This window comes from Ranitomeya variabilis, chromosome 1, assembly GCF_051348905.1.
Source record: "Ranitomeya variabilis isolate aRanVar5 chromosome 1, aRanVar5.hap1, whole genome shotgun sequence".
In the NCBI taxonomy this organism is placed as follows: domain Eukaryota; kingdom Metazoa; phylum Chordata; class Amphibia; order Anura; family Dendrobatidae; genus Ranitomeya; species Ranitomeya variabilis.
This window is the reverse complement of record NC_135232.1, coordinates 304,746,927-304,760,478: the sequence shown is the minus strand read 5'-3', so window position 1 is coordinate 304,760,478 and position 13,552 is coordinate 304,746,927. Positions and strand designations below refer to the sequence as shown.

The following is a 13,552-nucleotide window of genomic DNA, read 5'->3' as shown; positions in this document are numbered from 1 at the left end:
GAGACACGTGCTGTGGGTGGGGCGTGTTTGTCTCAAGAGTCTGTCGGGTCAGCTGGTCAGGCAGAGCGGCTTGCTGTGTGTGCGGGGACCGGCTGCTGCCTTCCTGAGGCATGTGCACAGGGGTCTGAGCCGCCATCGTGCAGGTAATGCGCCCACCTGAGCATGCAGCACAGCCGGGTGTGGGGCTTGTCACCCAGCTTTTCCAGAGCCCTGACAGGCCATGTGCCTAGTGATGTATCCGCGGTTCTCTCACACCTGATGGCACATGTACACGCCGCTAATGGAGGGAACGTGCCCCCCTGACCATGTACAGCTTGTATTGTGTGACCGCTGCGGCCAATCACTGACTGTACCAGTGATATCTTGGTCAGTGATTGGCTGCAGCAGTCACGTGCCTGGCTGGCTAAAAGCAGAATTATGAGACTGGTGAAACACCATGTAGAGGCGAGAGAGGGGTGTTTGGGGGATCAGTGGGGGGAGTATTCGCCTTTGGTAAACCAGATGCTGTATAATGCGGCGACACCGTGCTGGGTGGCTAAGTATAATATACTCGCAATCCCTTTAAGAGCCTTGTTGTGCTTGTCCCGAGCCGGCGGTGGCTGATCTTCCTGTCTGGCAGGTTGGGAATCGAGATCAGACAAGCCGATGTGACATTGTCATCTGTAGGATTGGTTTTTTTCTCTTGTACGCCCATTGTGTGGCGAGTGTAATCCGAGTGGTGCCACGGTGGTGAGAAATCACTCTGAACCCCCCTACTCGCTCACAATTTGCCCCTTCATCATTCAGCCAAAAATCCCCGAACCCTGTTAGAGGACCGTGTGACTGGTGCACCAAACGGCCACAGACCTGATCAGCCTCCTAGTAGCGCTGTGTGAACACCGCCGTACAGGCCTGTGGATGGTTCCTGCATAGACCTGGCAATGCCACTCTTGTGACCTACTTCTTCTGTATGCCTTTACCTTAAGGTTTCCTGATGAGCTGACATAACGTAATGGATATGTAGTTACTTGTGAGAGTACTCAACACCCCCCCCATCCTTGGCATATTTGGTTTGCATCAGTTCCTATAAAGAACGTGCCTACAACTGTGAACATTTGGTTTCCTTTTTATTGTGCAGCAAATAACAGGACAAAATAACTGTAAACTTCAGTGTGCATAACTATTCACCCCCCCCCCCCCCTCTAAAGTCAGTACTTTGTTGAGTCTCCTGTTGCAGTAATTACAGCTGAAAATTTTGTTGGATAAGTCTCTATGACGTTTACACATTTTGCTACTGAGATTTTTGCCCATTTCTCAAGGCAAAACTGCTCCAGCTCCTTTGAGGTAGATGGTTTCCTCTGGTGAACAGAATTCTGTCTGACCACTGATTGTCAATTGGATTAAGGTCTGGGCTTTGATTAGGCCACTCCAAAATATGTTTCCCCTTTTAAACCACTCAAGTGTTGCTTTGGGTCATTGTCTTGTTGGAAGATGAACCTCCGTCCCAGTCTCAAGTCACTGACAGACTGAAACACAGCTTGGCTCAAAAATATCCCTCTATTTTGTACCATCCATCTTCCCCCTCGACTCGGACCATTTTCCCTGTCCCCTCTGCCAAAAAACATCTTCACAGCATTATGCTGCCATGATGTTTCACTGTGGGGATGGTGTTCTTGGGCTGATGAACTGTGTTGGTTTGGCACCAGACGTAGCATTTACCTTGGTGGTCAGAAAGTTTAATTTTGGTCTCATCAGACCACAGCACCTTCCTCCAGACATTTGGAGAATTTCCCACATGTCTTTTGGGAAACTCAAAACAAGCCTTACAATTTTTGTGTGTAAGTAAAGGATTTTTTCTGCCCACTCTTCCATAAAGGCCACCTCTATGGAGTGTGCAGCTTATTGTGGTCATATGGACAGATGCTCCTGTCTCTGCTTGGGAACTCTGAAGCTACTTCAGGGTTACCTTTGGTCTCTGTGCTGCCTCTCTGATTAATACCCTTCTTGCCTGGGCTCAGAGTTTTGGTGGGCGGCCACCTCTTGGCAGTTTGTCGTGTTATCAAGTTCTTTCCATTTGATGCTAATGGATTTGATGGTGCACCAGAGGTATTATCAAATATTGGGATAATCTTTTTATAACCCAACCTTGACTTGTATTTCTCAACAACCTTATCCCTGACTTGTTTTGAGATCTCCGTGGTCTTCATGGTGTTTGGTTAGTGGTGCCTCTTACTTAATGGTGTTGCAGCCTCTGTGGCCTTTCAGAAAAGGTGTGTATATACTGACAGACCATGTGACACTTAGATTACACATAGGTGGACTTACCAACACCAATCATGTCACTTAAGAAGGGAATTGTTTGCACCAGAAATTTTTCGGGGCTTCATAGGAAAATGGGTGAATACATACGCACATGCCAATTTTTAGCTATTTAATCCCTTAAATGTAATTTATGTCTATATTTTTCTCACTTTACCTACTTAGACTATTTAGTGCTGATGCATCACACACAAATCGGATTACAAAAATATTTAAGCACAGGTTGTAATGTAACAACATGGTAAACCGCCAAAGGGGTGAATACTTTCGCAAGCCACTGAACAACTACAGTAAATTATTCTTCTGGAACCATATGACATAATTTAGCCCTGTTGAGAAATACTGTGCCCTTTATATTTAATATTGTTGTGTTTGGTAATTCTGACTGCACGATTATGTGTGAAGTGCATTTATACACCAAGATGTGAGTACACCTTGTAGACCTTGGGATTGTATATTGACATCCAGACATACTAATAAATAATTCAGATAGTGAGCCTCACTGGGAACAGTATGTGGAATGTGTTGGTGCCATGTAAGTGAGTATAATAAATATTCATTAATAGGCGTTGTTTGCTACTTTAAAAGTTAATGTTAATGGGGTCGAAGATGGTGAATAGTAGTGTTTAAGATAAAAAGAAGTCTTTTTTGTGACCAGCCCTGCTTGTCCTTTCAATGCGGTGTCCCCCGCCGGTCTTGAGACATCAAAATCTGGTTGGCGTTTTTCACGTGGCCACTTCAAGCTGATCAGTAGCTACTGTTCCATTGCAGTGGTCACGTGAGACACCTGCTGGATATTACTGCAAGTAAAGTATGGGAGGATTTATTTCGTCACCTAGTTGTGCCCATTTTCATTTATGTATTTAATGGGGTTGTGGCCACCTCATTACTTATGGTTCTGTACTATATATCCTAGAGTCTAGTATGTCAGGAGTCCGTGGTTGTGTTGCTCCTCATCTGGAGCCTGGATTGCCTGTCTATGAAATGGCCACCATAGACTACCCAAGCCCATTGTTCAGTGATTGAGACTGGCACCATTTTGTCAATAGGGCACCAAGTATGTGTTCCATACACTGACTATGTAGAGCGAAATATTACTATGCACCGTGGTAAACTGCTTACAGGATGCATGTTGCCTGTTTCCAGACATTTACACTCATCATGTTTTCCTTCTCTTTCTAGTGTTCTCCTTTCATCTCTCAGAAAACCCCAGCATCTGACAGTCGTAAGTCTCTGCAAACATGAACGAGTGAATATATTCGGTTTTATCGATCAGCATAAAATAACTTCCCATTGAAAAGTTGACCATAAAGTCCCAGATCTTTGATTTAAGGGCCCTTCAGCAGGGTAAACGCCCTTGAATGCTCAACTGACTATTCCAAACTTTCCGACATATTTACTGTAACCTGGGAGAAGCAGCCAATAATTATTTTCTGAGTACCGTACTTCTTCTATGCCTAGGAGTGTGACACTCGAATCCAAGCCGATTTATTGGACACATGGCTTTAAAACATTTAGTTAGTGAAATCCTTATGATTAGCTAGGTGTGGTAGGACGCAGTGTTTCTAATTGCATAAGTTGGACCGGACCCGTGCGGTGTTGTGACATGTCTACTGACTTGCCCTGGCAATTAGTTACGGTAATTACTTTTAATTAAAAAATCCCTACATGGATGTCTCCCTTAAAATACATTACATGGCCATCTGTGGGACACTTGGCTCTGTATAAACCTCCTTAGCTTGTTTTGAAACCCTCAGACCCAGAAATGTTACTTCTAATTATAATAAATAAGTCTATGAAATGCAATGTCTGACACCAAAAATGCACAATGTTACCTGTATTACATACCTTAATGTGGTGTCTGGAGATGCTGGAGGATTAGACACGCAGGAGACTTGGCTGCTTTCTCTATGGGGTCTGTAGGACCACTTATCCTGCTGCACCTTGTTTAAATCCAATTTACTCAGATTCCAATGTGCATTGGGATTTTTTTCATAAACCCTATGTTGAGTATTGTTGTTGAAACCACAAACCTGTGGCAAAGTGTCCGGTCCAGGATTTAACTAGCAATGCTGTAAGTTAGATGTATTAAGCATTGGTCCATGGCTCTTGCTATGCCTGGAATGTCGATTATACACTTGTACTTGAGAGGTAGCTCTTCAAGAAGCGGCCATTCCTACCAGCACTTGTTACTGACCTGATTATTGAGAACTGCACCAAATAACGAGCACAGGCATCCATTTCCTACAGTTCAGAAAGAAATGTTATGTTATGACAACTTGAAAGTCAGTTCGTTCTTGGAATTTCCATTGTCTGAGAGATTGTTAGCATACGGAAAAAGAAACTTCCTTTCCTAAAGTTGATTGCAACTAGTTGTAAATCCAGTTCCCATGGTGTAAAAGTTCGCCTGCATAAAACCTGAGTTTTATAATGCCCGCAAAGTGCATGAGCTTTGAAGGAATCTCATGAACATGTTGCGAAATAAATCCTCAGCATAAATTGACAGGAGCTGCAGGTTTGGGATTCCCCCCATTAAATCTATTTGGACTGCGGATGTAGGTGCGAGCTTCTCACTGCCATGCAAAGGGTGATGTGCTTCTTACTTGCGCCTTTTTAAAAGTGATGGTCACAGTGGAAATATAGATGCGGGAGGTCTACAATAAGTGCGTTCTGTGGGAACCGTCATTAGCAAAGTACATCACGGCTCAGAATAGCCTCTGGCCCTCACAAAACACTTAAGTGTCCTTCACTATCACAGGCCTCACTGACCAGCAGCCCAAACAATCCCTATCCATATAATATCTCATGGCGGAGGTGACGCCCAGACAGGTCACCAGTGCAGGTTTCCTTCTAGACCATGAGTGGTGGCCGCAGTCACTTAACCACGTAAGTAATTGTATTTACCTGCTTTGTCGATTTTTAACAAATCCTAGTCACCTCCGTATTGTCCACCACTAGTGTTGACACTGAGGACTTAATATTACTCTATATCATGCACTGGATGCTCCTGAACATCAGTTAGTAAACCAATCTGATATTACAACCTTGATCTGTAAAGCCATTTACTTGCTCAATACTCTGCACTTAATGACTGTTTTCCTGCATAGTGGTGTGACCGGAGTGTAAAGAGCGGCTGCTATATCTGCATGTCCCCTTTCTGTGGTACGGTTAGTATCTCAGCCGCGGCTCTAGAAGCATGCTGAGCCCCTAGGGGTGTGCGCTTTGCAAATCATGCAACAGGGAACTATTTGATAATAGTAGATCTAAAATTTCAAGATGAGGAGGAACGCAAACAGTAAAATGACTTAATTGCTACGTACCAGCCTAATTGATAGTTAATACTGGCTTCTTTTGTTAGGTATACTATGAGACTTGTATTTCTTGCTACTATGAATCGCCTTTGTTATGTTTATTAGTGTAGAACATCCTCTGCATTCAATGCACCATTTGTCTTTATTTAGCTCCAAATTACCATAAAATTTGGCGTAGGAAGCATAAAATTATGCCTTGGGGTTGTTGGACGGAAACAGCAATTGGAAACTAACCAGTGTTTTTTTTTCTGTGACTAATCTTTCTGCTTTATAGAACTTTGACCACAACACCTATCGACCGACAAAAGTTTGCTAGGTGCTGCCGCTACACCGCAGTGAAATACCAGTGTATGGGCTCCCCCCTCACACCCTCCAGAGTACTGTCCCCAAAACCCAGGTCTGTTAGGCTGGGTGCCCACGATCCGGAACTAGCAGCACTTTGGATGCAGTGTGTGCTCATTGCTTTCTGTTGAATGCAGGTAAATCCGCACGTTTTCACTGAACTGTGCAGATTTACCGCATCCAATAAACTCTAATGGTGAAATTTCTGTTGCAAAGACTAGCTTCTCCAAGAGAAATTCACATGCTGCAGTCTGGAAAGACGTCCCACATGTCGGTCTCCGTGGGTGATCCACAGGCGACTATGAACAATAGAAATCCCATCCACTATGCTGTAACATCTGGCTGCGGCAGGTTTGTTCGTGGCTCATAGCCTTAGACTACTTGAGGCTTGCTGTTTGCAGTACTTATGTTGTAATGAGACCTATCCCACCATTCACTTGAATTGAACTATGATTTATCAGACACGACAGGTGCCAAAGTTGCTGTATGGCCCCAGCCCAAATGTATGTATGAATAACCCGTAGAGGGTGTATGTATGTAATATAAATTCGGAAAACATTAAAACTTCTTACAAGCTAGTAAATGCTGTGATGAAACCATAATGATGAGGAAGAACCTCTGGTACTGACGTGGTTCACACTAGATGGCTGACTCATAAAGCCCAACTTGTTGCTCTGTTGGACAGGGCAACAACCCCCCCATCACCACCACCCCAGTTTGAATTTTAGATTACAGCAAAAATAGAGTAATTAACTATGAAGCCAGAATACAATTGCAGAGCTTTATATAGACAACAAAATATAATCAAGGCATAATATACATATTAAAAGAGAAAAACGGGTGAGGCAATTGGTGAGTGAACCAGGACCATAAATTATAAAAAGAGGTAATGTACATACCATATACAGATATCAACAAAAAATTCCCTGCAATGTTATATTAAACAAAAAAAGACATGCATGTCTATGTATCTCAAGAAGACTGAAGGCTGTTATATGGCTATTGAAGATGTACAAGAAATATCCCATATTCTAGTCATAGTGTAGACATAACCCCGTTTAACATGACCTAATGTATGACCTACATGTACACCCTGGCAGGTAATACTAACTAAAATAAGATAGAAAGCTGACATTTGTTTATACTTACCAAGGTAATCCCAAGTACTTGAGCATTTATGCTATATATACATATACATCTATATAGTGAATACGTGCATTTGATATGTCAAGACTATAGAGATGGGGTTGGCCAACTCTGGCGCTTTGCCCAGCTCTTCCCACCTGCCTTATGGCGGTGGCAAGTAGTGTACATATTTGTGGGGTCGATGTCACCTTTGTATTTGGTGACATCAAGCTCACAGCTCCGTAATGGAGAGACTTCTATAAGATGCTTGTCCTTTAATAAAACTATAGTTATATTGTAAATTAACAAAAAGCCAAAATAAAGTATTTTTATTTTTAAATAAGGTGGGTGATTATCCCCTTTTCCACTGAAGCCATGGTCTCCTGTAAAAAAAACAAAAAAACAAAACCATGTCCCTCAACTGTCCATTGTTCTGTCCCACGCTATAATCCTTGTCCAGGGATAAGCAGTTTTTAACCTAGAGGTACCAAGATTCGACTGTCCAGGCTGAAAACCACTGGGAAATGGGTTGCTGCGAGCTCAGTGTGTGACTAGCGGAGACATCATCGAGGTTACCGCAGGTTACTGAGGCTGAATTCCAAGCCAAGCCCCTGAACTGCGGTGACCTTGGCAAGATCACAGCTAGCAGAGTGAGAAAAAGTCTGACAGTGCAGCGCTGAGCTTTAAGATTTCACCAGGAGAAATGAGGAATTCCTCACAATGTACTGTGGTGAACTCACCACTGCACCGTGAGACTTTCTCACACTGCTAGCGGTGATGTTTCCAAGGTCCCCGCAGTTCAGGGGCCCGGCTTGGAATGCAGCCTCAGTAACCTCTGACGTCTACACTGGTCACTTAAACTGAGCTTGCAGCAGTTCATTCCCCAGTGGTTCTGCGTCTGGACCAGGGCCTGACTGGCCATCTGGCAATTCTGGCAAATGCCAGAAGGGCCTGTCTGGTCATGAGCTGTTTTGTCTGCTACATTGTTAACAGAATCAAGACACCCATACTGTGAGTTGTGATGGAACTCAAAGTTACTGACTCCGTCACTTACCCCAGCTGGCCACGGGAATCATTACAAATACTGGTCTGATAGTAAATCTTCCTTTCCTCCATCCATAGGCATCTGTTAGTAGCATCAGGCGTAGGCTGATAGGAGTAGTAGTCCCATTAGCTGATGCCAGTGACCATAGGTAAACTTTTTACTTCAGACTGCAGCCGTATGCTCACGCACAGTGTCAGACCGCAGCTGTCTGACCGGCGGTAATGATTTTTGTCGCCGATCAGAGGCAGTTTTTGCCGTGCTGTCATGTACATGACAGCGTGGTAAACACTGGATGTTTGACATCCCCCATTCCCCCGGGTTTGGTTGCTGTTCTTCTACCCAAATTTGTCTTAACTGTTTGGTCGAACCTGCTAGCCCAAAATACATCCATGGGTCCGCCCATCTCTAATCATGACAAACAAAAGGGTTGCATTGAGATTATACTGTTATCTTCAGGTTTATATGAGAGGGCCTATCTTTGCCTTAAATTCACTTATCTTGTCACTAACCTATGCACCAATATCTTATGCATACCCCTATGTGCCTCATTACCTAATGTTATCCATGTGTTTAGTCAGTTGCTGACATATGTTCATACTTAGGGTACTGTCACACAGTGGCACTTTGATCGCTACGACGGTACGATCTGTGATGTTCCAGCGATATCCATACGATATCGCTGTGTCTGACACGCAGCAGCGATCAGGGACCCTGCTGAGAATCGTACGTCGTAGCAGATGTTTGGAACTTTATTTCGTCGCTGGATCTCCCGCTGTCATCGCTGGATCGTTGTGTGTGACAGCGATCCAGTGATGCGTTTGCTTGTAACCAGGGTAAACATCGGTTACTAAGCGCAGGGCCGCGCTTAGTAACCCGATGTTTACCCTGGTTACCAGCGTAAAGGTTAAAAAAAACAAAAAAAAAACGTACATACTCACATTCCGGTGTCCGTCAGGTCCCTTGCTGTCTGCTTCCCGCTCTGACTGACTCCCGGCCGTAAGGCAGTACAGAGCACAGCGGTGACGTCACCGCTGTGATCTGCTTTCACTTTACGGCGGCACTCAGTCAGAGCGGGAAGCAGACGGCAAGGGACCTGAAGGACACCGGAATGTGAGTATGTACGTGTTTTTTTTTTTTTTTTACTTTTACGCTGGTAACCAGGGTAAACATCGGGTTACTGAGCACGGCCCTGGTTACCCGGGGCCTTCGGCATCGTTGGTCGCTGGAGAGCGGTCTGTGTGACAGCTCTCCAGCGACCATACAACGACTTTCCAACGATCACGGCCAGGTCGTATCGCTGGTCGTGATCGTTGGAAAGTTGCAGAGTGTGACAGTACCCTTACAATCTGATGTTAATTAGTATTACCTGCTAGGGTGTACATATAGGTCGATTGTCACTTTAAGGGTATGTGCACACGTTCAGGAATTTTCGCGTTTTTTGTGTTTTTTTCGCGATAAAAACGCTTAGATAGGATGCATATCATTTAGAATGCATTCCGCAATTTTTGTGCACATGATGCGTTTTTTTCCGCAAAAAAAAAACACATTGCGGGAAAAGAAGCATCATATTCATTCTTTTTGCGGATTTCCAATTGTTTTGGATTGTCAGGGAAAAAACGCAAAAAATCAGCGAAAAAAACGCATGCAGAATTCCTGCGGAAAACCTCAGGTTTATCTCAGGGAAAACTCTGCATGCATTCCAGACGTGTGCACATACCCTCAATGTGATTCTGTGTACACTATGACTACTATATGGGATATGTATACTTTTTGATGTTATATTTCTTATCTTTAACAGCTCTAGCCATGTATAATGGCTAAATTATTCCTGTACATGTAATATTTATTGCCTACTTTTTATATCTTGATTTTATTTTGGCCTCAGCTAATTGCTGTATTTGTATCTATGGCCTAATTTATGGGATAGTTCATGTAAGTGTATTGTATATAATACTAGCTGAAGAGCCCAGCGTTGCTCAGGCATAGTAACTAACTGGTTAGTCATAGCACCTCGCGTCTCTCGTCATAGCACCTCACGTTTTATTCCCCCCCCCCCAGTATGTACCTGTATGTCATCGCCTCCTGTATTAGACATCGTTCATACATTATTTGATCAGTATTTTTACCTCAGAATTTGTAACCTAAAACCTTGGAGTAAAACAATCGGAGGGAAAGTTTATTAGAAACCTGTCACCACTTCTATATTTTTCTCCCACTCGTGGTTTTGGCTTAGTAAAATACTGACCAAATACTGAACGTGTGAATGTGTGCTTATACATGGCCTCCACCTGCAGCGCCTCACTCTTCTCTATACACCGCCTCATAATGCAGCAGCACCTCACTGCTCTCATTTTCCCCCTCACATCTCTATCCATGAGGCTCCTCCCTTTCCATTGACTTCATGCCTCATAGAAGCAACTCCATTCTAGACACGACAGAGCAAGATGTGGCCTGTGCCAGCTATGCGGAGTGGGCGTGGCTACATACATACATACATACATACATACATACATACATACATACATACATACATACATACATACATACATACATACATACATACATACATACATACTCAACTTTATATATTAGATTTAAAAACAAAAAAAATTGACAACTTAACAGTTTCCTTATTGCTATAAATAATTACTGAGTTATCCCAGATTATTCCTTCTAGTGTCCTTCTGTCATGACAATAGAGCTGTGGCGGCCCAACCTTGATCCTTGCTGTTGAGGCAGCCAATGGTTGCTGAATGTAGAAGGCTTTCATTAAACACTTCTATAGGAGTTGTATTACAGCGGAGTTAGTGTGCACATGCCTGGCCACATCTCCATTCATCCCACATACCTGGTTGTGGCTGCAAGATAAAAATTGGAGGACATGAACCTTTGAGGTATTTATGGCTTGTCAAGTGGATATGTAATTGAACATAAGAAGAAAGACTGGTATAAAAGATCTGTTGTGCTTCCTACATTTTCACAATGTAAATCTGTAATGTATTGCCATCCCAGACCAAACAAAAAGATGTAAAGAAAATGCACACTTTGCTTCAGTACCAATTTCCTATGCCAATCTCTGGCCATGGGATACAACTCGTATGTGCATCACTGTAACCAAGAGCGAGTTTCTGAAATTGATATAAAACCACTTCTAAAGTGATATCAAATAGTATTAAATAACAAGAAAAGGTGAATTGTACCATATGGAAAAATACTGGTGTCACAGCTTACTCCTTTTTTTATAAGGTCCCATGTGCATACTCACCCGAGTGCATTGGTTCATAGAAAAAGCGTCATTTAAGAATGAGAACCCTAACATGATGGGATGGGGTGTGTTTTTTTTTTTTTTTTAACCCATTCAAGTCTATAGGTGCAAGTGAAACATCGCACTGCTCTCAGACATCACCCCAGTGCAGTGCGATTCTCGCCGGCAGCAGAGGAGATGGAGAAATTACTTTCTCTGTCTCCTCCACAGCTGTGCTCCGATCCTGTCATGAGAGAGGATCAGAGCACAGTAGCATGACATTCGACTGCCGCTCGCAGCAGAGAAGGAGCCAAGGGTTATTAGCATATTGCAAATGATGTATCCAGCCTAAGGGTATGTTCAATCGGTCAGTAAACGCTGCAGGGTGGATGCTGCGTACTTGTGCAGCGTCCAAACTACAGCAGCCAGATGTTACAGCATAGTGGTTGGGATTTCAAGAAATCCCATGCCCATAATGCGTGCACCGATGCCCGCAGCTTCCCTGTGGAGACGGACATGTGGCGCATTTTTCCAGACCACAGGATGTCTATTTATCTTGCAGAGATGCGAGTCTCTGCAAGATAAAGGTCACCCATACAATGTATTGGGCGCAGTGATTCCACACGGTTCAGTGAACACATACAGAATCTCCTTCGATCAAAAGCCAGCAGCGCTTTGGACACAGCGGACATATGCTGTATCCTGAGGGCTGCCTAATGCTAACCGTGTGGACATGCCCTAAGTGGTAAAGTTTCACTTTGTGGAGAGTGCCAAGCCTGATATGTGAGAGTGAGGAGACTTCTAAGTCATGCAATACTCTTCTGGGTAATTAATTATGCAAACTGTCCAGAGAGGAAGTGGGCTAGAACTCTAGTTCCACCTATTAGAAGTAGTGATCCTAAAAGTCAAAATCAACTTTTTAACTAGCATTGCAATATTTATTTGGGATAAAAGCCAAACTAGAATCTCAAGTTGCAGACATGGTGTTTTGGGGGTGTTGCCCCTCATCAGTGCAGAGCATGAGATCTGATTTGACTAAGGCTACTTTCACACATCAGTTTTTTGCCGTCATGCACAATCTGGCGAATTTTGGGAAAAAACGGATCCATCAAAAGTTGCCACCAGATCCACCTTTTTCTCATAGGCTTGTCAGTCCCTCTCCCTTTCCTGGTTTGGCGTTTATCTGAAGAAAAGGGTCGATATTGACTTATCTTATAGGATTGCTGCTTCCAATAGGTGGTGCTAGCGTTCTAGTCCTTCCTCTGAGACAATTTGCATATTTACTCTCTGCAGAAACCAGGCTTTGTGATGGGGATAAAACAAATACCGTATATCTTTGTAAATGTGGGTGTTTTTTTTTTTTTGTTTTTTTTTTTTGGGAGGGGGGTTTGCCATGAGCAGCGTTTTGCATCTTCTAACATTACCAAATTGTCAGTCAAGGTGCCTTACCTAAAGGCGGCACTTCCTTTTCTTCCTTTTACATTTTACATAACTGCTATATTACGGTTTCCTCAGTCCCTCCTAATATTCATTTATACCTCATTTAACGTAACAAATCTGTCACAAGAAGAAGCTCCATCTATGAGGCAGGCCCTGTATTTGTTACCTTTGCAGCTAGGAGACGCACATGATGGGGCTCAGTCTTGTGGTTTCTTGCCCACTGACAGTATTTGGCAGTGACACACTGAATGAGATGTGAATTCCTTTAGAATGTGACTTTTACTTCCTCCTCTGTCTCACATGACTCTGCTTCAGGAAAGTGATATATATGTTCTGCCGAGTTCAGGAAGAAGGTTGTGTAGACAGTGGTGTGCTGTGACAGCAGAGGACTGACATGTGCGGCCACAATGTAAAAGGATTTCTTTCAATCTAAACCTTTACTACTTTGTTCTGTTTTGTTCTTCTAACCGCCTAGCATGCCCCTGACTATCTCACAATGGCTCATGACATCAAGTCAAGAAGTCGTCAACTTCCCGCTGCACTGGAACCTTCCAACTCCCGACCGACATGGGAACTACACCGCGGAGGAAGCAGATGTGAGTACAAATCTTGCCTGTGTAACACCGCTTTTCTACTTCCTTCTGATCTACATCTTAATGTCTGATAAGTTTCAATATTCCAGTGCACTGATGGTTTTCCAAAATCAATTAAAGGTTCTTTATTTTTTGTTTTTTAATGTTACTTTAG

General features: G+C 43.4%; 1 protein-coding gene across 1 annotated transcript in view; it reads left to right on the top strand.

The window, feature by feature from the left end:
• Nucleotides 1-5: 5 nt before the first annotated feature.
• The window catches only part of SLC8B1 (solute carrier family 8 member B1), an 81,171-nt gene continuing 67,624 nt past the window's right edge, over nucleotides 6-13,552 (top strand). Inside the window, exons 1-3 of the mRNA XM_077296337.1 lie at nucleotides 6-143; nucleotides 3,481-3,523; nucleotides 13,281-13,401. Of these exons, the coding sequence (XP_077152452.1) occupies nucleotides 13,282-13,401 (120 nt within the window). The 5' untranslated portion in view covers nucleotides 6-143; nucleotides 3,481-3,523; nucleotide 13,281. The remainder of the gene's footprint in view (nucleotides 144-3,480; nucleotides 3,524-13,280; nucleotides 13,402-13,552) is intronic.